Source organism: Dendroctonus ponderosae, unplaced genomic scaffold (genome assembly GCF_020466585.1).
Source record: "Dendroctonus ponderosae isolate FM_Combo_2020 unplaced genomic scaffold, Dpon_F_20191213v2 Dpon_F_20191213_1, whole genome shotgun sequence".
Lineage (NCBI taxonomy): Eukaryota > Metazoa > Arthropoda > Insecta > Coleoptera > Curculionidae > Dendroctonus > Dendroctonus ponderosae.
The window spans coordinates 56,483,025-56,509,829 of NW_026017110.1; the positions used below are offsets into that span (position 1 = coordinate 56,483,025).

Below are 26,805 nucleotides of genomic sequence, written 5' to 3' on the forward strand. Positions count from 1 at the left end.
AAACACGAAGCTCTATTGAATTTGCTGTTCAACTTTTTGTGATAACATTTTGTTCTTATTTACAAACCCTTCATCTCCAGTTAGTTCAACTTTTTTGGGTGTTGCGCAGATGAAAAGGCTTTAAATCTGCTCATTTTCCTTCCATAGAACTTTCATAGATGAAATTTTAGTACCTGCTATAACTTGAAAATGTACAATAGTTAGGAACCAGAGCAGAAATAACGAAATCGTTTTAACGCCTGAAGTAGAATTATTTTTACATCGATGGTTAGTAATTATTATCACGTTAAGTTAGAATTGATTTTGATTTATTTTCCTGACTGCGTGTAGTTGTTATTATATTTTTTCTTTCCTGGGTCAAAATGTGAAATAAAAATGTTCATATCGTTTATTTCATATAACGTTTCAGCGAGACAACAGCGCCATCATCAGATTGAAAATTCAACACAAACTACAAACAGCAATTTACAATTAAAATATGTTGTACAAACATGTTAACAGCACGTTTTAACACTTTTTAACGCTTTGTAAAATATAGTTTTTGTACAACATATTTTAATTGTAAATTGGTGTTTGTAGTTTGTGTTAAATTTTAAATCTGATGATGGCGCTGTTGTCTCGCCGAAACATTATATGAAAGAAACGACATGAACATTTCTTATTACATATTGCCTGATAATCCTTTTGTACAATTAAATGTCAGCTGATTATTTCATAAGTTTCGGGGAAGCACACGAGATGTACGTGTAAAGCTGGGAGATTACAAGCTTTAACAAAAACAAAGCAGATTTTTAATCGCAGCAGAATTCCACGCTTTACGCCCATATATGGGACTTTTAATAATTGGCCCATATTATTGGCCAATAAATCGCGGAAAAGATGGCATTAGATGAAAAGTAGATAAAAGACTCCTATCCATATTTAAATCATCATCGACATCCATAGTTAAATTCCACGCCAAAATTTCCAATTAATTTGTTGATATTCCTATGTAATCGAGATTTGGAATTAAAAAGAAAATTTTCAAAAATCTATATAAATTTTAGTACTGGATCATTCGAAAACATTTACAAATTTGGATTTCCATTGAATGTTGAAGCCTAATAAGTTTTAAATAGTTATTTTACTTTGTATTGCTGTTCTGTTCCTAAAATCGACCAAAAAATAATAAAAATATTTTACAAAAAAACTCTGTCATGGTATTAAATGTTTACAATATTATGAAGCTTTCAGAGGACCACTCTTTCGAATATTTTTTTTTTCAGTAAAACTGCCAAATTTGAATTAAACATTTAAACCGCAATTCAACCAAATTATGAGACCACAAACTCAGCTCGTATGCGAATAAAACTTAATCACGGCATAATCCTAATATTCAGGGTAGCCGAAAAATTCGTTTTATCGATATTGTTTTATCTATATATATTAGAGCAGTATATTATTCTGAAGCACCTTTGTGGTTTTAATCCAGCAAGAATAGTTTCGCCAACAATGATTGTTCTGTTTTCGTACTTGCATAAGTGTGTGCATATTGATGTGGATTGTCCATGGAACCCGTTGGATGTTCCGTATAATGAACTCGGCCAGTCTGATATTTCAATTTAGCTGACTATAAGGATGGTTTAGTAATAGATAGAAACGTTTGGATTAATGTGATTTTGAATTTCTAAACTTTGTATATGTTTTATATTCGACAAATTTTAAGCTACAAAAATATATGACCTGTTCACCAGTCATTCTAAAGTTATCAAGTTAACAAACAGCTTGTATACTTACGATTCGGACACTTTCTGGGATTTAAATGAACATATTTCTAGATTGAATTAAAACGAAAACACGTCGCTCCCTGATGAATTGGCAATTGAAACCCAATGACTGAGCAAATATTCTATGGAGAATAAGGATTAAGGCTGGGGCTCAGAATAAAAATGATTTATTACTTCTTACTAAAAACAGACTTTAATGTAAATTATTTTAAGCGCACAGGTATTTTATGAAATGTTCGTCCGTGTAAAGTGTCATAAAATAATGTTAAAAAGCTACATAAAGCTAAATAAAGATAGATAAAAGTGTTATAGATGCAAATATAAACGATGGTTGAAAATATAACAGATTGAAACAGTACTTACTTTAAGTTACTCCCGATAACTATAATAGACTGTACAAAGCTCGTACACTAATAGTAACTAATGTATGTATACATATGTTACAAAATAAATAATGATGATACTAAAACACACATATACAAAGCACAACGCTTCTTAGTTCTCAGGTACCAAGATTATTAATTAGTTTACAAATGTTGAGTGACAAAAGAACTAAAAAAACATTTAGAATTTGACATTTGCTTTACAAGCAATTTACAAAAAAGTGTAAAAATTAAGAGTAAAGTAAGCAAAGAAGTATATATGTACAACAAACCTAAAATGTAACCCTCATTTTTTTTTACCTAATAAAAATTGGATTAGCGAAAGATCGAAAGCAAAGATTTATTTTAATTTCAACAGTCCAAAGTTTTGTTGCCGAATTTATTCCTGATTATCACATACGAATAACAGAACTAAAATTATTACAACATTTATCATATATCAAAATCAAAATATTTTCAAATATTGTTAGCGCGGGTTAGAACAGAGTAAAAATTAATAAAGAATTATTGCGTCATATCGCATACACATCAAAATAACAACAATTTTTTTAAGAGCCGAGTGTAAAAATAACAAATATTATAAATATTAAATAAAAATAATCATTGCGCACTTCGATGTCAATGAATAAGCAAAAAAATAATGTTATTCCACCGTTCCACCATGTTGTGCTAATCTGATACAAATGAGTTACTTAGCAGCACAACTCGCGGTAAAAACCAATGTTACTTAAAGACATGACGAGAGATACGATACGGTGAAGTACTCGAAATTAATCCTATTTTCCTTTTAAGATCCGTCATCGGGAAAATCGTAAAAAGGATAGGCAGAATTTATGTGAGTTACTCCAGGTTCTGTTGGTAAAGGAACCGGGAGAGGTAGCGCGGGTTTACGTGGACGTGGTACTCGTGATCCTGCATGTGCCGGTCCTGAGGGTCTAAGTCGAGGTCTACCAGGACCTCGTCTAGTATTTGGAGGGATATGCAAAGCGGAAACATCTAAAGGAATTTCTCCAGCGCCTCTTGGAGAAGACTGTGTTGATGACACTGATGACGCTGAGTCTGGAGTAGAAGATGGTTCGCCAAATGAGTTCAATTGAGCTAAAAGAAATTTTACAATGGTGATCCACACTTATGGAACGTCTGAAATGTTGTTTATTGAATACCAATAATATGGTTAATTTTGCGACTCCAAAATGACAACAAACACAAATACGATGTTCAGAAACCAACAGGTGTGGCACGTTTAGTGGAAAGTTCCAAGTACAGTGCTGTATCAAATGTTTTTATGCGTCTTTAGAGCTGATCTAGATGTTCCTTAGATGCATTTATTTGATAAGTGTACAGCACACAAACGTGGTAGAAATTCAAATAGTTTTAAAATATTTCTAAAAGTATCAGACCACGGAAAAATAAGTTATGTAATCGAAATTTGTCCATCTTTCTGTAGTAATGGTTCATTTGGTTTGGATTATGAGTTAGACTAATCCTTATTAAAAAAAATGGTGGCATAATTTTGACTGCATATTCCGCAAATTGCTACTTACTATATTTTTGGATTTGGAAAGATATTGAGACTTGAGTTTCTTAATAAATTTACAGTTATGAGATTTATAACAAAATTTATTTTTTTAGCCATCAAAATCGAATGATTATGCGCCCCAACATAAAAGGATAATAAAGTGCCAGTTTGGTTTGAAGACCGTTTTATCCTTAATCACCGGAATTGTTAAAAGCAAAATAAAAACACATTTTGCAAAAAAATCGTCTCATTTGCTTAGTGGCGCATCAACATTGCTTAAGTCACATTTATTTCAGCCACAAAAAAAATTCTACAAGAGACATTAATTCTTAAAACAGCAATATTTCACTAATGAGATAGTTACCGATAATCAAAATTAATTTTAGATAGAAAGATTGAAATTTTGGATGCTTTGGCAAATATTTTTACTCGCAAAGAAATCAAATCAATTATTTTAATATTTTTCCAAATTTCCACAAATTGTACCAATTTGATGAAAGACACACGTAAGCATTTGACAAATTATTGTTCTTGGTAAATTAACCTGTATTTGAAAATTGTACTTGAATCTCTGAATTTTCCCTCAATTTTTCCGGTATGTCTAGATATGGATACTAGATACAATATTCTCAAATTTCATGTTGTTCATTAGCGTATTATAGATTTTAAACTGAGAGTTACCTGATAGTCCGGACGAAATAAATGATTAACTATTAATTTTGATGTTAAGATTTCAGAAGCACTTGTTAAGCAAAAAGACATGGATACTGACGCCACTCGGTTTTTTCGGACTGACTGAAAAGATTATGAAACGAAACTACGTCATCGTAGTTTGGGATTCCACTGTAAAAAAACTAATTGAAAAACAACTGTAGATAACTTGAATTGTTAACTTTCACATCAAAAAACCTTCTGGCTTGTGTTGAGTAAATCCTGAGTCGACGTTTTTCAATAAAAAATTTAGGTTTCCATCTTAATGAGCCATAAAGCACACTAAGAATCAAGATAAAATATGACGGTAAATTAGTAAAGACCGATTATTTACATCTCGAAGATATTATGCAACTCATTGTGTACATTGCATTAATAATGATGTAAATAACATTGCGGTAAAAATTAAGCACACTAAATTAAAGCAATACCCTGAAAATCGAGAATTAAATATGCTCATTTAACATGTAATAGCAAACTATTAAAAACGCTCTTATTGTTCGGTGAATCCAGTTTACCCTATGGGCAAACGAGAATGTACCTACCTCAAGGATGCGATTTAAATGAAAATAGAAACACTTGAGGGTGGGTTGTAAAAAATAAGTTTGCCAGGAACTGAATGTAGGTAGCGACGCAAGTGTGGGACGTAGAAAACCCCAAAAAAAACATTGATTGTGCTTTAAGAAAGAACAGAACAAAAATAAAAAGAGGGGCATCCGACCCAAATCAGAGCAAGGCGGTAACTCTTCCCGGCATCTGGCGGATATCCTTCAGGAAATATATTCAAAGGTGGTTCTAAAAGGTGAAGGTTTTTTGCGCAGGTACCTAGCAGCAACTGACGCTCATTTGCCTATAAAAAAGCGACCAAAAAAGTCGATTTCAAACACGCGCTGCATAAGAAACCCGGAAGTAGAGCTTTAGTTCGGGACCTACTTTTTTAATTTAGGCAGCTATATTAGAAACACATGTGCCGTATTTAAAGCTTTTTACGGTGAGTCTGATTGCCACGAATTTAACAAAATGCTGTTTTTACACTGATAACCTAATTTGATGCAGCTAACCGTCTATTTTTAGTCAACCACAAATTCGTTCTGTTACAGCCGGTGTTAATCATCGATTTTCCGTCGAAAATTCCTGGTAATTATAACGACGTTGAATATCACAAATTTCAATTGTTAAGGTATACCTCACTACTCAAAAACTATAAATTATTACATCCATTTTATAAATGGAAAATCAAGATTATAACGTTCCATTTAAACTAATCTAAATTATTATCCATTCAGGCGTATACAATTCGAAAAAATGTGATATCGCCATCATGGCAAATAAACGGTGGATTAAATTACATTTGCATCTTATTTAATTGAAACAGTTTTTCACTTTGGCCGATTTTGACTTACTCAATTGCAAATTTGTAAAAAAGTTATGACATACGTTTTTTTGAGCAACGAAAACAACAACAGTTTCAAAAAAGGCCTTCCGAGGGCTGTTTCATTATTTGCAATTGAATCACACGATGCCCAGAATCGCATTTGAAGGAACTTATGATGGATAACTACGACTAGTCGTCAAGTTTAAGTTCATTATTAAAATGTTAAATATAAGCCGACCTTCAAAATTAATCCAAGCTATTCCGAATCATATATATTTTCAATTATCAAAGCATAATATTCTTATGCTCTTGAATCATCCAGCAATGTAAACACTAGTTGAAACTGGAAACTTGTTTTAAAATGCAGGGTAAATTGGGGAGTAGAAAGTGAAAATGGATACTATTCAGTAGCACAATAAACTTTTGTTTTGAAAAGTAATAAACACAGTGTGCCCGAAAATTAAAATAATAAACTTTATCAGCAGGCGCTTATGCATGAAAATATAGAATGTTGGCGTAAATGCTTACAATTTAAATGGTTTCGTGTATGTACATACTGAAACGGCAGATAGAATCTAACCGTTGGAACTTGTGGACAGGTCAGCTTCAATGGTATTTTATCAAAATATTAACAACAAAAAATGTTAGAATGTTCATCTCAGTTATAGAAATAAAAAAACTGTATGAAACAAGACAAGCATACTACAGAGAAAAAAAGGAAGGCTATTTCCAGATAACTTAAAAAACTTACTCTTGTTTGACATCGATAAAATGAACCGTTTTTCAGAAAGCGGCTATTATTTAAATCAATTTTTCATTAAAGTAAACTTTTTGAATAAGTGGTTTCAACATGGGCTCTTTGTTCAATAAAATCCCCGCGTTGATATTTATTTGATCGGAAAGGAACATAATTCTTCTCAATATTTCATCCCTAATTTCAACAGCAAAGGAAATGTTTCCAGAGATAAAAGGCCAGTGATTTGAAAAAACTTTTGTGCTTGAAATATTTTTTTCTAAAAAAACGGGTAATTTTATCGATGTCAAACAAGAATCCCTATTTTTTAGCCCAACTTTCAATCTAAAAATAGTGTTCTTAAGTGCTTATCATACAAGGAGTTAAAAATATGAGCATTAATGTGTACAATCTGTTCGGTTCTTGGCAAACTAATTAAGAAAAAATTAGAAATAATATAATCATAAATCAGAAAAATTAATTTCGAACACTATTTTCAGGAGCCTTAACTAGTATCATGAAAAAATATCAAATTTTACCAAAGTAAGCATTTGAAAAGTTATTTGATAAAGAAATTTTTTTTGCGTCGACTTTTAAAGGCCTCTATTTTAGTAGGCCTTCTCATGTTATTTGCACACACTAAGTCCAAAAACATTCCCATATTTCCCGTGACACGTCGTATTATTATTATCATATAATAAGACGTATTTAAGAAACGCATATATATATATATCTCGATTAAATATGCCCCTTATCTCCTTGGATGCATAAATGAATTTTTCGATTGAATATGAAGGTCTTATTTCGGAAGTCTTAAATAGGAATAGAATACCAAGAAAACAGGAAAAATGTGCAATATGAATGCTACAAGATTCTACAAAAAGCACGAAAATATCGAAAAAAGGATTAATGTATCGACTAAAAAATGTATTGTTGTAAAATGCGCGGTTATTTCATCAAAAAATTCACAAGAACTGTTCTGCCTGGAAGGCATATTAAAGAGTAAAATGAGTTCAAACTGTGCAAAACTAAAAATGCAAGGCAAATGCAAAAAGGAAAGGAAAAACCGGAGAATTCGTTTAGCATCATTAATAATTGCTTGATTGATTAATTGTTGGCTTGGAAATGGTTTTTTTAATGAATTTGAAGAATTTTCTTAGATTCTTTGGTAAGTTTTTCACGAATTTCTTTCCCTGCTGTTCATTGCTTTATTTTGTTTTTTTTGAAAATTTGTCATTTAAGATCGTTCTTTCTCCCCTTCTGCTCTGCTGTTTCTCCTCTGCTAATTGAAATTGTAATTTTTATTTTTTCGTTTAGTAAACCGGGATTTTCTATTACATTTTTAACTGTTTCAGAATACCTTGTTTATTCATTAAAAAAAAACACACAAGTTAATTAAAACATTTAAAAAATATTTGTAATATTTGAAGAGAATTGAGGAAAGTAATCACGATTAACAACGGAAAACTAAAAATATTCTAAACTGTTCCAAACCAAAAAAGTGTAAAGCGGAGTCAAAAAAGAAAGAAAAATCCGAATAATTCGTTGATGACCATTGATGATGATTGATTAATTATTGAAAATTGTTGGCTTGAAAATGGTATTTTTGTGTAAATTTTTCTCTGGTTTTCACTATTCCATTTTGTTTGACCTTTCTTTGAAAATTTGTCTTTAAATATTTATTTTTCTTGGCTGCTAGTTAATTTTTAAATTTTATTATTCAAGTTTTTTTTGTCTGCGACGCATTCGTTTTTTATGTCTTTCTAACACCTTTTGCTTTTCTTATACTTCATCTTTGTAATTTCTTCTCTTTGTCAAGACGAAATTATTGCTTTCAGCTGTTTTATTTAAAAACGCAAAGTGAATAGAACGTTTCAGGGTCGTGCGAAAAATCTGAAAAAACCTGAGGAAAATGATCAGAACTGGCAGCATACAAGGAAAATTCTCAAAAATTTCCGATGTTGGCAGAAAATGGAAAATTTTTGGTCTTTTACAACACAACTTTCTTTATAGCTCGCGGTGAAAAGCAACCGGTGTGTGAGGAAATTGACAGACATACTAAAACTACGCTTGTTTAGAAATTTCCAATAGAAAACGGCAGAAAAAAGCTCATTTTTGCTGAACCCAAGTTTCGGCTATATTTAAGCCATCCTCAGAGCTCATGAATTTAGAGTTCTTTCTGTCATGAGCATGCTATGGACCTTGTTCATGACAGAAAGAACACTAAATTTATGAGCCTGAGTATGGCCTAAATACAGTCGGAACTTTGGCCCAAGAAAAATAGCGTTTTTTTTGCCGCTATTGACCGATCACGGGCACCAACAAATCATAACTCGAATTGCAAAAAAAAATATTAAAATATTTAACAGCGGGAATCTAAACATTTTTTGATAATAATCTGATGATCGGACAGTTTGTATATGTATAAATATTTAGATACATTAATAACACTTAAGCTGAAGGATATACGAAATCGATTATCGAATAAAGCCATTTAAAATAATTTTCCCGTAATCTAAAATTGCTTTTTACTCATAACTCTACTCATAACATTTGCTGAAATTTTGAATATTCACATTGTCAATATTACAAGTTAAGTAATTACAATTGATATAATTCCATAGTCACAGATAATCCTTGAATTTCTTGTAAGCGCCACTATTAAGTAATTTTTATATCCAGAAACTTGAAAGTTTTATTAAATACGATAACATTTTAAAAACGTTATGGCGCTAGATTAGACAGTCTAGTAGCACATTTAGTAAAACTAAAAATGTTTAACAAATTGCAGTAAAAAAATAAAAACTTTGTTTTTCAAAAATGAATAGAAGTACGGAAGTAAATAATAAAATCTGAAGTGAATTAATTTCCTTCTTACACAAGTAGAAGCGCCGGCGTTCCTAACTGGAAGGTTCAAGGCAACCAGCTATAAGGTCGTAAAGTGGCATTTTCAATTGGTGAATCAGAACTTTTATTATAAATTAGTATTCTGAATCATTTGCGAATTGATAAGTGTGCTTTAGGACGTTGATGTTCACCTACAAACACACGTTGTTTCTTATAACGATAATTGTAATGGCGCGTTTAAGAAGCTATTCCAAGCCGGTTTCTTAGCGTTGTTTGCCGAACATTGCAAGTTTTGCAAAATTTCACTGTATACTGCACCCACCTGAAAAATTTTCTACAGACCCAAATGAGGTCTTTAGGATGTCCCAGCAACTTTTTGAGAATTTTTTCAGAGTAGCTTCAGTTTGATAAACCTTGTCTACTCTCTCTTTCTCAAAACTTACCCAAAAAACGTAACCTTTCGTTGAAGATGTATACGCCACCAAAATATGTGGCTCAGATGAAATTTGTGGGCCGCATAATGCGAATTTAAAAAAAAACTAGAAAATTTTCAAATGACCGCGAACGCTTTAAACATTTCATGAATTATTTATAGTTTATCCCTCTGAAACAGTCCAAACTTCTTGAATATTATGAAAACAAACAATGACCCTTTGTCATAAAGTACAGTTTTCCCGCGCTTAAACTCAACGATAAATTAAAATTTTATGCAGGTGTCCCGCTTTTAAGTGGGTCACACCATGCGTACCATTCAAATGTTTCAATAACGATCAAAACCCGTATAGAAAAGCTGAAAACGTTGATGATCACTTACCTGAACCTACTCCAACTGTAATAGGACCATTTAAAGGAATATTATTGCGACTTATATTGCCAGCAACCCTGGAGCGAGATCCTCTAGGTCGACCTCTCTTTGTATGACCTCTTCCTGCTGGTCTAGGTCTGACTGCTGACCCATATACGTTGTAGACTGTATATTCTGGAAGGTAAATAACATTATTTAGCATTTTTCATCAGTATAAAAAAGCAAGATCAATAAACTCTAATAATAAAATAAGAATATTAAAATAGCAATATGTGATTAACAAATAATTGACATAACTTACTATTTGTAATGAGTGTATCATCATCATTGATATCAGGTTCATCGGTAGGCCCTTCAAGATCAATTTCACTGACAGGACTCTGCGGCGGGTCACTGATTTCTTGTATAAGATTTGGAGGATCCATTTTCGCCCTCTTCGCGTCCGCTGCAGGAATTGTCTGTTAGCAGACAAATTTTATGTGAGAATTATGCAGTAATTAATGCATCTACAACATTCACTTTTACCTTAAAAGATAATTTTCGCTTTTTATCGTCTCTTGTTTCCTCTGGCGTCGACTTGTTTTCGACTTTAAGGTGATCTAAATAAAATAAATACATTATTAATGTGGCGTTTCCCAAGATTAAAAAGCAAACGTACATTTTTGAACTAATTCGTCGTCATCAAGAAGAAGCGAAACCACTTCTTTAGGCTTCAGAGTATCGGGCTTGAAATTTCCTCCGCTTATGACTAGTTTTTGTATCTGGAAATTTTACATAATATTGAATGGGAAACAATTTTAGTGCCCGGAGTTAATTAACATTACATCATGTAAAGTAGTCGCTCACATATTAGGGCTTACGGTCGGATTTTAAATTTATATATTCAATGCTCACGCAAACAGGAGTGATTAAACAAAATATGTTTTACATATTTCAGGAAATATTACAAGCAAACTAAAATTTAATTTTAAAGTTTAAAAATCTCGGAAACATTAAACTTTTAATGAAAAAAATATCTAGTGCTTTTTAGTCAGTAAGTAGTAAATTAATAAATCATAAATTTATAGATTCATAAATGATCCAACCCGAATAAATTTTAAACTAAAATTATTTTGATATTGGGGAAAGCATTTAATCATGTAAACCCATTTTGAATCTCATATCAGTCTTTCTCATAACTCAAATTGTCTGCTGCATTAATCAGAATCAACCTTGAAGCATTTGTGTAAAAATGCATACATTTATCAGTTTAGAAAAATAGTATACTGCATAACTGAATAGCTGGACACATGCGCTTATTTTGGGTATACAAGAATACAATTTTAGTCTAAAACCGCAAATTCTGGCTTTGACTCGCGTTGCCACAATGAACAAATAAAACATTCAGAGCAAGCCTCCCCTAGTTCCCATTTGAAATAAAGCAGCAGTTGGTTTTTAAAAAAAGTCAATTTGTCTGTTGACTCTCATTAAGAAAACTTCTCCGAATAGCAAAACCCCAAATAAACTAAATATCAAACGTGTTTTTGTCGTTCAAAATATAGTCAAAGTAAGTAAAAACCCCAACTTTGGTGACGCGCCTTAAAAAAGTTGTACGTTTATAAGAAAAAAACAACAGAGACGATGTTTCATTCATCATTAATCATACGTGTTGACCATATAGAAGTATATAGGTACTGGTAGTTGCCTCTTGCATTTTTACTGTTAGTAGGTTTAATAATGCAAAACCAAATGCTTTTTACCTCGCTTTTTTCCCTTGCCCTTTGCAATATACGTTCTTCTATTGATCCTTTGCATATCAACCTATACACCGTGACTTGTTTCGTTTGACCTAATCTGTGAGCTCTGTCCATCGCTTGTTGGTCGACGGTTGGATTCCAGTCACTATCGTAGAATATTACCTATAATAAAATATCCTTATTCAGATTCTTCCTGAAAACGTTATTAAACCAAGCCCAGCCTGAGTAGTGTGAAAAAAACAAAATAGTCATTTTATGGCCAAATTAATTGTGCATTAATGTAACGTTCATGAATATTTGGCGACTGGCGAAATGAAATTTCACACGATCACCTCACGTACTGTCGTATTAAAATTCAATATATTCTTAGAATATTATCGTTTAACATATTCAGTAGCTCATACTCCTGCAATTTATATTGGCCGCACGTTCTCGCATTATAACTTAGTAACATAGTTAGCTAGAAAAACATTACCTTATAATAATTTTAAGTCGTATTTTCCCATATTGTAGGCAATAACCCGGAAACTTATATGAATAGCTTAAATGCAAAATGCATTTTTTTGCTGTTTTAAACGTCGGTCTATGGCTCTGAACAACTTCGAATGGTTAAGTAAGCTGCAAAAGGTTTATGTCTAGGGTAATACGTTTTACTGTCTGAATATTTCCAAAAGGCTTCTTATCTAACACAATTGAGTTGATTCTTTCAGTTCAGTAAACTGGAAAAGAATTGTAGGTAATGACTTTTGGCTACGGAATAACGCAGCTGGCTGGAAGATAAACTATTTCAGCAATCCACACTTTTGTCCAGCTCTTTCAGACGTCAATAGATGAATAGTACCGTGTATTATCTAGGATGTTTAGTTCAAAATGCTTTTCACAACCTGCCATGATCGCAGTATAATTAATGTCAAGCTTGGTGCTTTTGATTTAAAGTAATTTAGAAATGTCCTCTAAACAATATCTGATGGTGGCTACGAGAATACGATAGATGTTATACCTACATTAAACATATTTTGGAAAAAAATTATTGCTAATAAATAAGAAGACTACTGCACGAGATGTTAAATCAGCTTGATACTCTTCTGAATCATCTCAAATTTCCACTTTACACGTGAATATCGCTTCCACTTATCAAACATCTAAGACGACCTTCTAGTGTGACAAAATTCCTGGTAACGTTACACGTCAAGGTACTCGACCAAACTGTGCTTCGAGGCAATTATTCTTTTAACAATGGCAGTTAAAATCATACCCCCCCGAAAATCTTGATAATAAGCAGTGTTGTCCAAATAAGATGTGAAGTGGCTGCAAATTCACTTCCCGATCCTTAAAAGTATGAATAAGGGTAGTGCTGGGTAACGCGATATGAATGATCCGGAAATGTAGAGACCGTCATTTCCTGCCTTGCACGTGTACAACCACCTACCAGTGAACAAGACCCTAAAACTTTTGCACAACGCCCTCAATATTTAGTAGAGGAAAGTTCACGCATACGTGTTCCATTCAAGTTCAAGTCCGGATATAGATGGATACATTCTTCGTAAAAACTATAATAAATAAATTGTAATTATCGCACAAACAATAAACAAGTGAACACGAATCGTAATGCGTCGATAGAAAATAAAATTAATTTATATTCAAATTGGAAAAGCAAGTAATCAAGTGTAGAAACTAAATTAGTTTCCTTTTACATATCAGTTATTTCCTGTTTTCACTGATCTCACTGGATATTAATATTGTTGTTAAATCATTACTCATTGAAGGAGACTCGGAAAGAGATTTTAAAATATTACATTACATTTTAAACCCATCTTTCCAAGCCTTTGCGCTTTGCATCTTCAGAAATGATATATTCTAGTCGCTCTCTAAGATATTTCGCAAAATTATAAAAGATAATAAAAAAGTTATTATCCTAAGAGTCTTCGGTGGCTCAAAATATGATGACATCCCCGTTAATAATCATAATGAAGTTGATACACTTATATGAATGCGGCAAGCTGTATTATTTTATTGAACACACAATGCACAAAGAAATTCAATTAAGTGTATCAAGATCAAGAAAATCCCCATAACAATTTTTATTTATTGATACAGTGCTATTTACCAAGAGCTGTAATTATTCTGTTGCATAAGCGCAAGAACAAGCTAAAACCAATGTAGAATAAAACTAATAAAATATTAAGGAAGTGCGAGGCTTAAGTTCAGCAAAGAAATTCTAGATTAATAATTCTGCGTTGAAGGCACCTATGGAAAAGATCAGTGCATGTATTAATCGAAAATAAATAGGCAAATGCTACTGTGCAATGATGAATTCATGATAAAGTGTACTGGTTGTCAAGCAAAAAATATTCCGATGTTTTGAAACGCCTGGCATTTAGCTCTCATCGGTATTTTTTTTCTAAAATTGCATTAACGCGATTGAGTACCAAAAGCAAATTTGATTGGATTCCTCGCTTTGGTTCGATGGAAATCAATTCAATTGCAAAACTCAAATGCTTTTTCTTAACAAAATGGTAAATAAATTGCTAAGGAAAGAGATAAGTATATGTAAGCATTTCTGAACCGTATTGGGAATTGAGTGGGAATCTTAAAATTGCAACAGATACAGGGCCTTCCATTTGAAATTCCTGAATAGTAACAACAAATTCCCAATAAAATTGAATTTAATCCAGTTTAAGTCATTTAACATCTAACGTGAATATCTGAAGGAGTAGGCGGTACCCGTAAAATTATCATAATTAATAAATGGGAACTACATTCACTTTCGTATCTGTTGAGGTCTGACTATGATGATTACACAACAAATTTGAATCTGATGGAAGTAGATCATTTATAGTTGAATAATAGAGCATTAAATCAAATATAACAAATAAAAACAATTTTTTTCAGTTATTGCTTCATTAAATATTGCATGTTCTCTGCATAAATTTGAAGAAAATCCACTTAAGAAGTTTATAAATACTGCAAACTTGTCCGATCGTCGTCATCATTATTTTAAGAATCATAGCTTAGACTCACCCTGTAAAATTGCTGTTAAATGGGTGTATTTTGCAATAACAGGAAGAAAAGAATGTATGTCTCTCTTTTGATAATGTCACATTCTCCTGTATGTTCTAAACCTGATTCGAATAAATAACCAGTACCAAACGGCATTGACATTATAACAAATTATCGATTGCTATAGGTGATTTAATTCATAAGTACAACGATGGGACGACCCGAACAAACTGCATGGATATTTCCGACAATCTATTGTAAAGTACAGCATTTCAAGTATACTTTTGAGGTAATGATATTGTCTATATTACTTTTAAAATTTTGTTAAAAATGTTCGATAAAAATACGATTTGTGTAGGCGGGATAGAGCCTAGGTTTCTTCAATAATTAATGTTACACAAGAGGTTACTTATGTGGCGGAAACCCGACAAGACTAACTCGGATATACAAAAGAGGGCAGAAGTGTCCAAAAATCGAATTTTCAGTCACCATTTAATAAGAATTTGGCAAAACTACTAAGACTGAGGTTTACTCACAGATTCTCAGTTAAATTTAAATAACTGGGTCAAATCGGAAATTCCTTAATTCATTCAAAATTAACTTCTTAGAAAAAATCCCAGTCGTACAAAGTATATAAAATATTATACAAAGAAATGCCAATAATCTACAAAAATAAAAAACGTATCTAATCAGCAGGATGAAGTACCAAATGTATGAATATCACTAATTTTCAATGTTGAAAATGAAGCAACTTGACAACTGCATTCCAAATAATCATACTAATTTAAGCAAGGTCTAAAATGTTTGTGCCAATTGGTACAAAAAATTGTAACCTACTAACAAGTTCAATTCAAATATTCATCCAAAATAATGTAAATGGGAACCATATTTCAGTTTATCGACAAATACAACCAAAATGTTTTAAGACCGATACTATAGCCAGAAAGCAAAATAATTGTCTTCTTTTCCTGCCTAGCAGGCTTCATTCCTTATATCGAAAAATCGAAAAAACAACGATTTTTTAATAGCGTAGCAGCAGTGTGGATGTTCATGAGACAAATAAAAAAAAAAAATTCACAATCAAACAGTCGGTTCTCTTTGGGGCCGCTATAAAAAACGCCTATAATGGAACTTCAGAATGAAACAAGCCATTAATTTTCTAATAATTCACAAAATGTTCGTTTGTAAATAAAATTTTAAAAAACCAATTTTATGCTAACAATTATTTTTTTTTATCATGAAGCATGAACTTCGAATACTAAATGTTTTGAGTTGTTCAATGTACAAATCGTCTGTTAAACAATTGAATGCCAATACAAAAAACTTAATTCGCAAATGAAGAGATTTGTACCCGTTAACATCAAACCATTTATGTGCAAATATTTTAAAATGTTCGTTATAAAGTTTAATTTTTAATTAAAAAACGGATGCTGCTTATTTTGTTTGTAGCTTAGGCTTTTGTGCGTCATGAAACTCCATACTTGGTGGCAAAAATTGGATCAGATTAAAAAAGCCATCAGGCAGGAAATTGAAAAATAACAGAGAGACAATTGAGAGTAATAACAGCTTTATGCTAAGCTGAAGCTTGCAACGTTTAACTCAGTACTTAATTTTCTCTTAAGGATTTTATAAAATATACAATTTGGAAATCAATCAAAGGTTAACAATATCATAGCAATAAGATACAAAAATGAATTTTTTAGAGCTCGTTTTGTTTTTATTGGGTTTTAACCCAGAAAGCGAAATTTGAATATCAGACACTTAGGTGCAAGATTATGCCAAAATATCATGTTTTCCGTCCCGTTTTTGCTCATTTCTCGGAAAAAAAAGATCAAGAACGCCCGTTTATACATCAATCATGACGCTGCTTTTTCCGAAGTTTCTCAATCCTCATTTGAGCCACAGAATTCGTTTCATCACCGTTGGACAGAAAATTGAAAATTCGATTCAGTCATAACAACATGAGTGAGGAAATTCGAGTCGTTTTGACCCAGAAAACGAAATTTGAAAGTCAGACAGTTAGGTGCAAGATTATTCCAAAATATCATGTTTCCGTCCCGTTTTTGTTCATTTCTCGGAAGCAAAATGAGCAAGAATATTTATTTTTTACAGCATTCCAGAAAGAACTAAATGACCTTTTTAGAAAGTGGAGCAGATTTATAGTCGATAGAAATGTTACAATAAATTTGTTCCCGATAGTGTTGCAATGTAAAATTACAACACTTTTTTAAATTTATTTCCAGTCACCACGGGAGCTATTGGCTGGATAATAACAACAAACATCAATAAAATTCATCGTGGAAAGCAAATCCAGAGATGTTTTGCAACCAAATTTTTTGAGGCATTTATTGATGCCAAAAACCGACTTATTAATATTGAGCGTTTTAAACGACTGTATTGAACAAAAAAATAATAATATGCTTAAATGAATTTCAATTGGCACAATTTTGTAATAAAAAAATTGTTGCCCTTAAAAATAAGTGTTTTAAATATATTTTTAGTACTATTTATTTAGTTATTTTATTCTGATCTGATTTTCGATAACTCCAATTATTTTTTACATACACCGTTACTTTTATGAGAAATGTTGACAAACCTCATTGCGAACAGCATATTAATTAATTAGAAAAAATAATTATCTGCTCAATTATGCACCCCTTTCAGGCTACATTCGAAACGAAACCTTTCTCGACTGCTTCTAAAATCTATTGGCCTAATATGCGTTTGATTCGGAATACAAGATCTGTGAGAGATCGATGAGAGAGAGTGTAAAGAGCCAAAGTTGAACAAATTTCCAACTGAAAAATTATTTTAGAATAATACGAAAAATAACATTACAATTGATGTAAATACAAACATAGCGAAAACAATTAACCGCAGCAAGCTTCAATAAGGTCAACGGCCGAATAATCTGCGAACAATCTGATTTTATTAATAAATAATAACTAAATATGCGAGGAAAAAGTTTTGATGGATTGAATCAGCAAAACGTATGATACAGTATGCCCTTTAGCGGCTATAACAATTTAGTATCGTGGGAAATTTGTTTTTTTTCGTTTTGCAAGCACCAGTAGGTTGCTTGCATCTTCAGAGGTGATTTCTCAAACAAAACACCTCCGAGTTCTCACCAGGTTCAATAGTAAATTTGCAAATTTATTTTGAGCGTTTTCCATTTATATTTTTTCATAGTTATCAATGGATGCAGTAACAATCGTGCAGTTTGTATTTGACGTCGCATAACGGATGCAGCGTCCACGTACTTCGACAAACATGCTGGGAGAATCACGTTGAAAAGTTCTCAGCGAATCCACGGCAATCGGTCGACGTCAGAGCATTCCGCGGCCACGGACCGTCCATTAACAGGTAGCGTCGCAAAGAATACGAAATTCGAGGCAAAAACTGTCCGAAAGGCAGACTATGGTATGCAAATAATGTTGTCGCTTCTATTTTAATCTTTTTTCTGTTTGGATTGTTCTCATCAGGCCCAGAACGTAACTGGTTACCCATTTGTCCCGGAGATTTATTGCTGAGCTCCGATCTAGCATCACGAAATCCACCGTTAACTGTACAATAAATTCATTCACTTTTTCTCCGCGCTCGTTTGCGATTTGCATATTCATGTAATCAATTTAATGTTCTGCATTGTTTTTTTCTAATTTGCGGTCAAGCAACATATTTAATTAACGCCAAAAAATACTATCGGAAGAACAATTACATGAATGGCATATTGAATAAATACTATTTGCATTTTAGTATATTTTGTTAATCCAATTAACTAAATCGGTAAATGTCCTTTCTAGTCAACTTATGTAACGGAGGTCAATTATTATGAGTTATTTTTGTACATAAACTTCATTTTTTCTTTTACGGAAAAAGTTTATTTGAATTATGTATACGTCTTTTTTATTCTGCAAGACACATTATCAATTTCGCTTTAAAAACCTTTGAAAATATCCCCTCGACATTACAAATCGAACCCTGCATGAAAACATACAGTACAACTAAAATCAATTTTAATTAAAAATATGTGGTTTGTGTAATGATCACATAACTTGTAGGTTGAAAAATATTGTAACTCAGCCAAAAAAAAAGACATGAAAATAAATGGTAAATTTTTTTAACCTAAAAAATTTTGAAAAAAAATTAATGGCAAATTCTCATCCGATAAAAGGTAGAAGAAATTTGAATGTTCAAAAGATTGCAGTTGTATAATAGTCGTGGAGAATTTGACTGCAAATACGATACATAGCTACAAATGTACTGAAAATGATTTTTACGATGCGAACAATGCATTTAAATACCGAATTTGACGAAGAAAAACTACATATAGCAATTAGTAATAAAGACAAATGAAAATAAACGGTGAATTTTTTTAACCTAAAAAATTTTGAAAAAAAATTAATGGCAAATTTTCATCCCAAAAAAGGCAGAAGAAATTTGAATGTTCAAAAGATTGCAGTTATATAATAGTCGTGGAGAATTTGACTGCAAATACGATACATAGCTAAAAATGTACTGAAAATGATTTTTACGATGCGAACAATGCATTTAAATACCGAATTTGACGAAGAAAAACTACATATAGCAATTAGTAATAAGTTATGACTGAAACTTAATAACGATATTTTTACAAACCCGAACATCCTGTGCTCGCACTGACGCGGATCCATCTGATTTTCCAACAGATTAATCAATATTTTAAAACGTCCCAATAACAGCTTTTTTGCTGAATAATAACGATTAAAGGATATTGCGACCATTTGTTACGATGCCAGCCAACGCTTAATGCCTTGCACCGTTTGCCCATGGCTTGCCTAAGCAATACGAAAATTGAAAACCATTCGCAAAAAATATATGTTCCAAAGAGCAAGCCATTTTCATTAATTTCAATAATGCCTTCGAAATGTCGTAATTAAAAACAGTACTTTAAGATGCTGCTGCCATTGAAAACAAAGCAGGTTTATGTGATGCAGGGTGTTTTAAATTCAATCACCAAATATGCAAATTAAGGATTTCGAAAACACCACCTTCCACTTCGACCCACTTATTTGCGAGTTTATAAATTGGTTGCTTGACTGCTAATGCCTCTGCACATCCAGCTATAGCCGCAATATGCATTGAGAAAATTTCGAACATTATTTGAAAATTGAGAAATATCCAAAGAAACTTCAGCCAAATGATCCAAATTTATGAGGCCTATTCACAATCTTATAAAGTTTTTAAGGCACTTGTGAGTCAAGTTGTCTTTGGGGACAAAGTTCTCAAAGATATTTTTCATTTACTTTGTCAGTTTTCTATAAATTTTTGTTAGTTTTTTAATTAATGTATCTGAAACAAATACAAATCGGACTTCGGTATATGAGATTCTTTGATTTATTATAAGTTTATTGTAACTAAATCAGCAAATGTTTCGTACGTTCATAATCGTACCGTCTATTTAATTACGACAGTTTTCCTGTAAACTAATGTAATAATACAGGAAATATAGAAAAAGTCCTGGAAATAATGAAACGAGTTTCTTGACACCGCTACTCATTCGCCAAATAATGGAATAATGGAATAAGCACACTTTAAACGGAAGAAAATAACAGCTTACTTGAGGATTAGTGCTCAGTTTATTTTGAACTTTTGGAAAAGTGGATAGCAAGCTAACCAATGAGAACTTTGAAACTGCTGAAAAATGAAGTTTAGATGTCCAAGTTGCAATTATCTCAGAACTCTTAGAGAACAAACAAACTTTTGCATATACCTGACGACTTTTCGTAGGATTTACTAAATCCAATATCAATTACGTTCATACTTCAGATGTTTTGATCTGAAGTACTAAACCTCGCCTTTTCGTATTACGAATTATTTCAGTTTTCAGTTACGGATGTCGTCTATGTTAATACGAATAAAGCCCTTTATTATTATTATTGGATGTTGTAATTGGATAAAGAAAATGTCTGATATACTTAAGGTGCCACTAATGACTGAAAGTAAATCTATCTCAATTCAGTTGTTCCAGTTGAGACCTATAAGTTCTTGTATTTAAACGAAACAGATAGTGTACCGTAATTTTGAAAAAATTTTAACTTGAAATTTAGTTGTTATTTATATATTTTATATATTATATATTGTTTTAAAAATTGTGAAGCCACCGCAAAAAATTATAGAATGCACTTACCGTATCTGCAGCAGTCAGGTTAATGCCAAGTCCTCCGGCTCTTGTGGAAAGCAAGAAAACAAAAATATCAGCTCTTGCTTGGAAGTCTGCCACCATATCTCTCCTTTCAGATATTTTCGAAGATCCATCCAGTCTCATGTATTTATGATGCCTGTGCCACATGTATTCCTATAAGATTACCATTATGTATATCTCATAAGCCACACATCACATCATTAAAATCATCACATATTTAAAGGTACTTAAGTAACAGTATTACCTCTAGTAGGTCAATCATCTTTGTCATCTGAGAGTAAATCAGAACTCTGTGTCCACCTTCCTTCAACTTCTTTAATAAGCCATCCAAGACGAACAATTTTCCAGAATCTGTCACCAAACTTTCTTTGTCGGGTATTGCAATATTTGACCAGCCACCAACAGGCAAGATACTCTCAATACAGTTCTGTGGCCCAGGATTTAAAGCATCAACTGATTTAGATCTGAATGCATTTCCAGTAACCTCAGACCAATAGTAATTTAACGAATTAAAACTATAATCATCTATATGTCGTTGCAAATCCCATGCTGCTCTTCTTGAATAACAATATGAACTCAATAGAGGAGCTGTACACTAAAAAAATAAAACTTTAGAAACTGGAATTTCTAGCGTTAAAAATATCTACCTTTGGCATAGCGAATAATAAGTATGAAGGCATTTCAGTCTTTTCACAAGCAAATAGTTTCGATGGTCGCTTAACATGTGGGAATTCGAATATTGGAGCAACTACCTTTTCAACTTCAATATCGACATTTTCTTCTTCGCTTGACTTCTCTTTTTTAAATCTTATATTTCTGTGCTCAACAGTTTCAGGCATTGAAAGATACATATGATCTGTGTGGGTGTATACTAATCTATTCGCCTTCATGTTGCGCACGAACATCAAATCTGTTAAAACACTGCTAGATTCTATTTGTTGGCTACTTAATTTAAAATCCTGTTTAATGCTTAAAATTGGTCTAGAGTGGTAATTGGGATTCCATAACTTCCTGTCAAATAATGTGTGTTCTCTCTTCTCAAAATCGAAATACGATTTCCATCTTGCTGCTATATTTCCCAACATAATATTAAATATTTCTCCTTCTGAGATTCCAAGAAACCGTAAAAAGTTAAATAAACTGTCCGGTGAAGTGCAAGACCTGGCAATTAATGCTGGGATAAAAAGCAGCATTTTATTAATTTTCAGAAACATTTCCTGTCGCACATTCGTCTTGTAAACCAGATAGGGAACATTGTAAACTATCGGCTGTATTCGCATTGGGGACTTCGCATCTCTTCTCTCAAATAACTCTGGATGATTGCAGACCTAGAATAGGTATATCTACATTCAAATCCGTTCTTTCAAAATGTACATGACGATCTTACAGAAACAAAAACATTAACTGAATATTATTTACCACCCTTCAAAATTAATGAATTTTAATTGCAATAATTGCTGTTTGGTTCACTAATCCATCCGACAAATTACAAGTCGTAGTAGTGTTTCATTATTAAATTATTGAAACAACAATCGTTCAGTTTAGTAAATAGAATAAAGTAGCTATTTTCGAAAACTGGGTACCGTTGTAAACTATTCAATACTGATTTTTCGTTAAGAAATATTTGCCAAAATTGCAAATCATGTTTCGTAATTGAATAGCCACTAAAATTAAACACATCCACCATCGTGTCAAGCAAAAACGAAGTTTTCTTCAAATACGAGAAATAAGACAAGACGCAGTTGGCATTGAATGAAATTATAAAAAGTTAAGGATTATTCTAGATTTCTGCAGTTTCGGACCAATTAAAAACAGAATTTTTCTTACCTTTCTAAACTGCATAACTAAATTCATAAGATTTGAGGTGAAATTTTTATCCACATTATGAGAATCGCCGCCTCCAACTGAATAATGCAGTAAGTCCTCAATCTTGATTTTCTGCTTCAATGCTAGGTAAAGCAAATTTTGTCTGGTCGTCAATGGGCAATACACCATCACTTCAATTTTATCTGATAGTTCATTCTCAACATCTTTCTTGATCCTTCTCAGCATGAAAGGTTTCAGAATCATGTGTAATCGAGACAAATGTTCTGAAAAAAAAGAGTGGTAAAAAATTAAAATAAGAATTGCTTTAGTATTAATTTAGCAACAAGCCTATTTAAAAATATATGAACATACTAACTTTCATCTATTCCGGTTTTATTTTCTGCATGACTCTCAATATCTTTGGAAAACCATTCATTAAATTCATCATGCGAATCAAAAAGCGTTGGCATGATAAAATGCAGAAGAGCCCAAAGTTCTGCCATGCTATTTTGAATAGGGGTACCACTAAGCAACAACCTGTTACGGCAGCTAAATCCAAGCAAGGTTTTCCATCTCATTGAACTAGTGCTTTTAATCGCTTGAGCTTCATCCAGTATCATGTACTGCCACTTAATCCGGTTGAAATACTTTATATCAGTAATAACAATCTAAAAAGACACAACATCGATAACTCGCCAAAAGTTTGAATTAATTGAATCAATGTAATGTAGAATACAAAGGAACGGAAATTGACCTGATATGAAGTGATAACAATATGGAAACTAGCATCTCTGGTATATATGTCCTTCTGATCCCAAAACTGTCTCAGTATTTTCCTTTCATTAGGATTTCCCCAATATGGAACAACTTTGAAATCGGGAACAAACTTTGCAATTTCCTGCTGCCAATTATGTAACGTTGACGCAGGTGATATTATTAAAAATGGGCCCCATACAGCTACAAAAAATTATACGTAAATGAGTCAATTTAATCGGGGAAAAATGCTTTAAAATAGGTTATATAAAGCACCTTTTTGCAACCTATTCAATAAAAAAAGATCCCCTAAAACACAAATATAGCAAAATCCAAAAAAATAAGTGTTCAAATTTAAACCAGCAATTGTCGTTTACAAAATCTGAAAACAAAATAATGTTTCATATTTTGACGTAATAGAAAAGAGAAAATTATTATTATCTTGGTTGGAAACGTTCATTTACAATTTTCAAAAATTGTTTGTATGAGACAATAACTAACAACGAGCTCTTTTTCATGCGAAAAAAATACATACATATTCCAGAGCTTTAAATATGTCCTTTGCTTAGGTACAGACAATATAATTAAGAGTGTTAGCTTGATTTGTTTAAATGTCTCGATATTAATACAATAAATTTGGAGTAAAAAACAGCATGCTGATTTATATGCATATTATAGCAATTACTAAAGCACTTTTGATAGTCTGCCCAACAAATACAACATAAATAATAACATACAGATTATACTCACAATATTTTTCAGCAATATGGCAAAGAAACGCAATGCTTTGGACTGTTTTTCCCAAACCCATTTCATCAGCAAGAATACCACTAATTCCTTGAGAATACAAATTGGCTAACCAATTCATTCCTTTTAACTGATAGCCTTTCAACTTCCCTTTAAACATATTTGGCTGCGGTTGTTCCCCATCAATATTTTCGAATTCAGTAAGGCAAGATTTTGCTTGGTGATCAAAATTTTTTGTTCTAGCTTTCTCACTCTGGAATGCTTCTTGAGCATTTCTTTTAGCTTTCTCTTTCATTTGTTCGGAATCATAATCATCACCAGTTAGTTTCAATATATTCTCCTCGTCCAACTGGCTTAAGATTCTAAGTTGCTCTTCTGTAGATGCTGTGCCTAATTTCTTAGACATAAAGTGAGCATACAATTCAGTTTGAGTTATCAAAAAGTTTAATTTTCTTTGCTGCCTTTTAGCTTCAATCAATTCATGATCAATTTTTCTTTGCTCTTCTGCCTCTTTTTCTAGCCGTTTTTTCACTTCCCTATCAAAACGCCTCGATCGTTTCCAGTAGGCAATATTTTCTCTAGCTAGTCTTTTCATTCGCCATTGCTGCTCCTTAACCGTTCTTGCCGATTGTAACTAAAACAAAGCGCAATTTAAGTTATTTTGAACACGCAAATAATAAATGTAGAACCTACAGCTTTCTGCCGCGCGTATTTAACACAATGGGATGCAACTCGCTTGCACTGTAACAACATTTCTTTATGCTTATTGCTTTTAGCTCTATGCTGTTTGCCTATCTCTTTCTTTGCAATACTGGTAAACATTTTTCTTCTTTTAACTGTCATGATTTCTTCCCATTTGCGTTTCGCTTCGTCATCTTTAAATTTCTTTACTCTCTTCTTTGATGAAGCATGGTTCATAAGGCCATACATGGGAGGTGGAATAGGAGGAACGTTGGATGTAATGCTTGAATTTGAGTAATCAGGCGTTCCATTGTGATCATCTATATCTCCATCTAGGTTGGGAAATTCATTAATTCCATTTTCAAGATTTAAGTCCAAACATGGCTCATCCTGAAGAAGATATTATCAAATATAAATATAAAATGTAAGTTCAACACAGCACGTACCACTGAAATATCATCTAAAATATCTGCGTCATAAAAAGGTGATCTAGTTTCTTCTTTATGTGAAGCTATACCCATTTTTCTCATATTTAAAGGGAGTTCTTTTTCGATTTCAGGATAATTATCAACAGCACTTATCAACCCAGCTCCATAGTACATTGACTGATTAAAATTCTAGAAACCAACATACATTTTCAAATCTAATCTAACCTAATGACACGATATTGAAAATTGCATTGGTCGTACTTACCACCTTGTTTTTCCTCAGTTTTTTCTGATAAGCATGCATTTTTAACAGACATTTATATGGAGCATCCTCAGGCCCAGTATCTATGTTTTCTGACAATACATTAGCCAACCATTTACGACTCGTAGAAACAGTTTCGAAATTGTAGTAGTCTTTTGCTGAATGTGGCTCCTCTTTGAATAGTTTTTCAATCGAATCAGAATAATTATTATCATCACTACTATCACTGTCACTACAATGATCATCTGCTTCGAATGTATTTAAAAAGGGTTGCAGATTTAACGCCTGTTCAAGTCTACGAAGATGAATTGGCTTTGCAGAATTGGCTCGACTCTCAGAATGCCTCATTCCAAAATTGTTTGAATCTAAAATAAATACAGTATATAATAGTGGTACAATAAAGCACATGAAATATAGTTCAATTAGCTTCTAAGTAAGGTAACATTAGTATAATACTTTCATAATGAGTTAGGTTCATATAGTATACTTGCTAAATGAATTGTTTTAATAAATATAAGTGGTTTAATGATTTAATAACAATAGAAATTTGAGAACAAACCATGAGTTGATTTTGTAGACGCAGTATTGTGGATGTGGTTCTTTAAATTATTCGCCATAATTGGAGGATTCTTCTTATTTCCCATGTATATTATGCAACATAAAAATTTATTTAATAAAACATTGCATTGATGGGGCTATAAATTTTTGATCAAATATAACCTTAAATTTTGGAAGTTTGACAGTGAATTAATAAACCTTGACCGGCGCAAGACAGTCTACCACAGCATAGGCTGATCGATTATGACGTCAGAAATTCAATACTCTTTTGTGATTGCAATTATTGTAATTATTATTGGACATAAATACAAATTTATAAGAATTTTATATAAACCTATTATATAATAGGAATATATTATATTAGGACTATCTAATGTTCTTAACTGTTTTAATTCTGTTCTGAAAATATTACTTGCGTCCTTGTGATAAATAGTACTCCATAATTAGGTATAAGTGCAAACGATTTACCGTGATTTTATTATTTATATCTACAGTAACGGGGTACCAAATATAA

At 32.3% G+C, this 26,805-nt stretch overlaps 1 protein-coding gene across 2 annotated transcripts; it reads right to left on the reverse strand.

Moving 5' to 3' along the window:
* Nucleotides 1-1,936: 1,936 nt before the first annotated feature.
* LOC109537906 (chromatin-remodeling ATPase INO80) lies at nucleotides 1,937-26,464 on the reverse strand. Of its 2 annotated transcripts, none has more exons than XM_019904853.2 (17): nucleotides 26,293-26,464; nucleotides 25,737-26,098; nucleotides 25,490-25,660; nucleotides 25,056-25,433; nucleotides 24,366-24,996; nucleotides 23,617-23,819; nucleotides 23,239-23,530; nucleotides 22,884-23,146; nucleotides 21,704-22,384; nucleotides 21,301-21,651; nucleotides 21,042-21,209; nucleotides 11,879-12,037; nucleotides 10,798-10,900; nucleotides 10,665-10,738; nucleotides 10,441-10,597; nucleotides 10,149-10,313; nucleotides 1,937-3,208 (listed from the first exon to the last, which is right to left on the reverse strand). In XM_019904853.2, the coding sequence occupies exons 1-17, from the start codon at nucleotides 26,375-26,377 to the stop codon at nucleotides 2,937-2,939; spliced, it is 4,515 nt and encodes a 1,504-aa protein (XP_019760412.2). In that variant the 5' UTR covers nucleotides 26,378-26,464; the 3' UTR covers nucleotides 1,937-2,936. The 2 variants fall into 2 exon arrangements, with proteins under 2 accessions (XP_019760412.2, XP_019760411.2); XM_019904852.2 differs by having other exon boundaries at nucleotides 1,937-3,247.
* Between the last annotated feature and the right edge of the window lie 341 nt (nucleotides 26,465-26,805).

What these genes read in the sequence shown, in the direction of transcription:
- LOC109537906 (XM_019904852.2), bottom strand. Translation starts at nt 26,377, where the DNA reads ATGGGAAATAAGAAGAATCCTCCAATTATGGCGAATAATTTAAAGAAC. An exon ending in AACTGAGGAAAAACAAGGTG is followed by an intron (nt 25,661 to 25,736) that starts GTAAGTACGACC and finishes GTTGGTTTCTAG; the next exon opens with AATTTTAATCAGTCAATGTA. An exon ending in AGATGATTGACCTACTAGAG is followed by an intron (nt 21,210 to 21,300) that starts GTAATACTGTTA and finishes GTAATCTTATAG; the next exon opens with GAATACATGTGGCACAGGCA.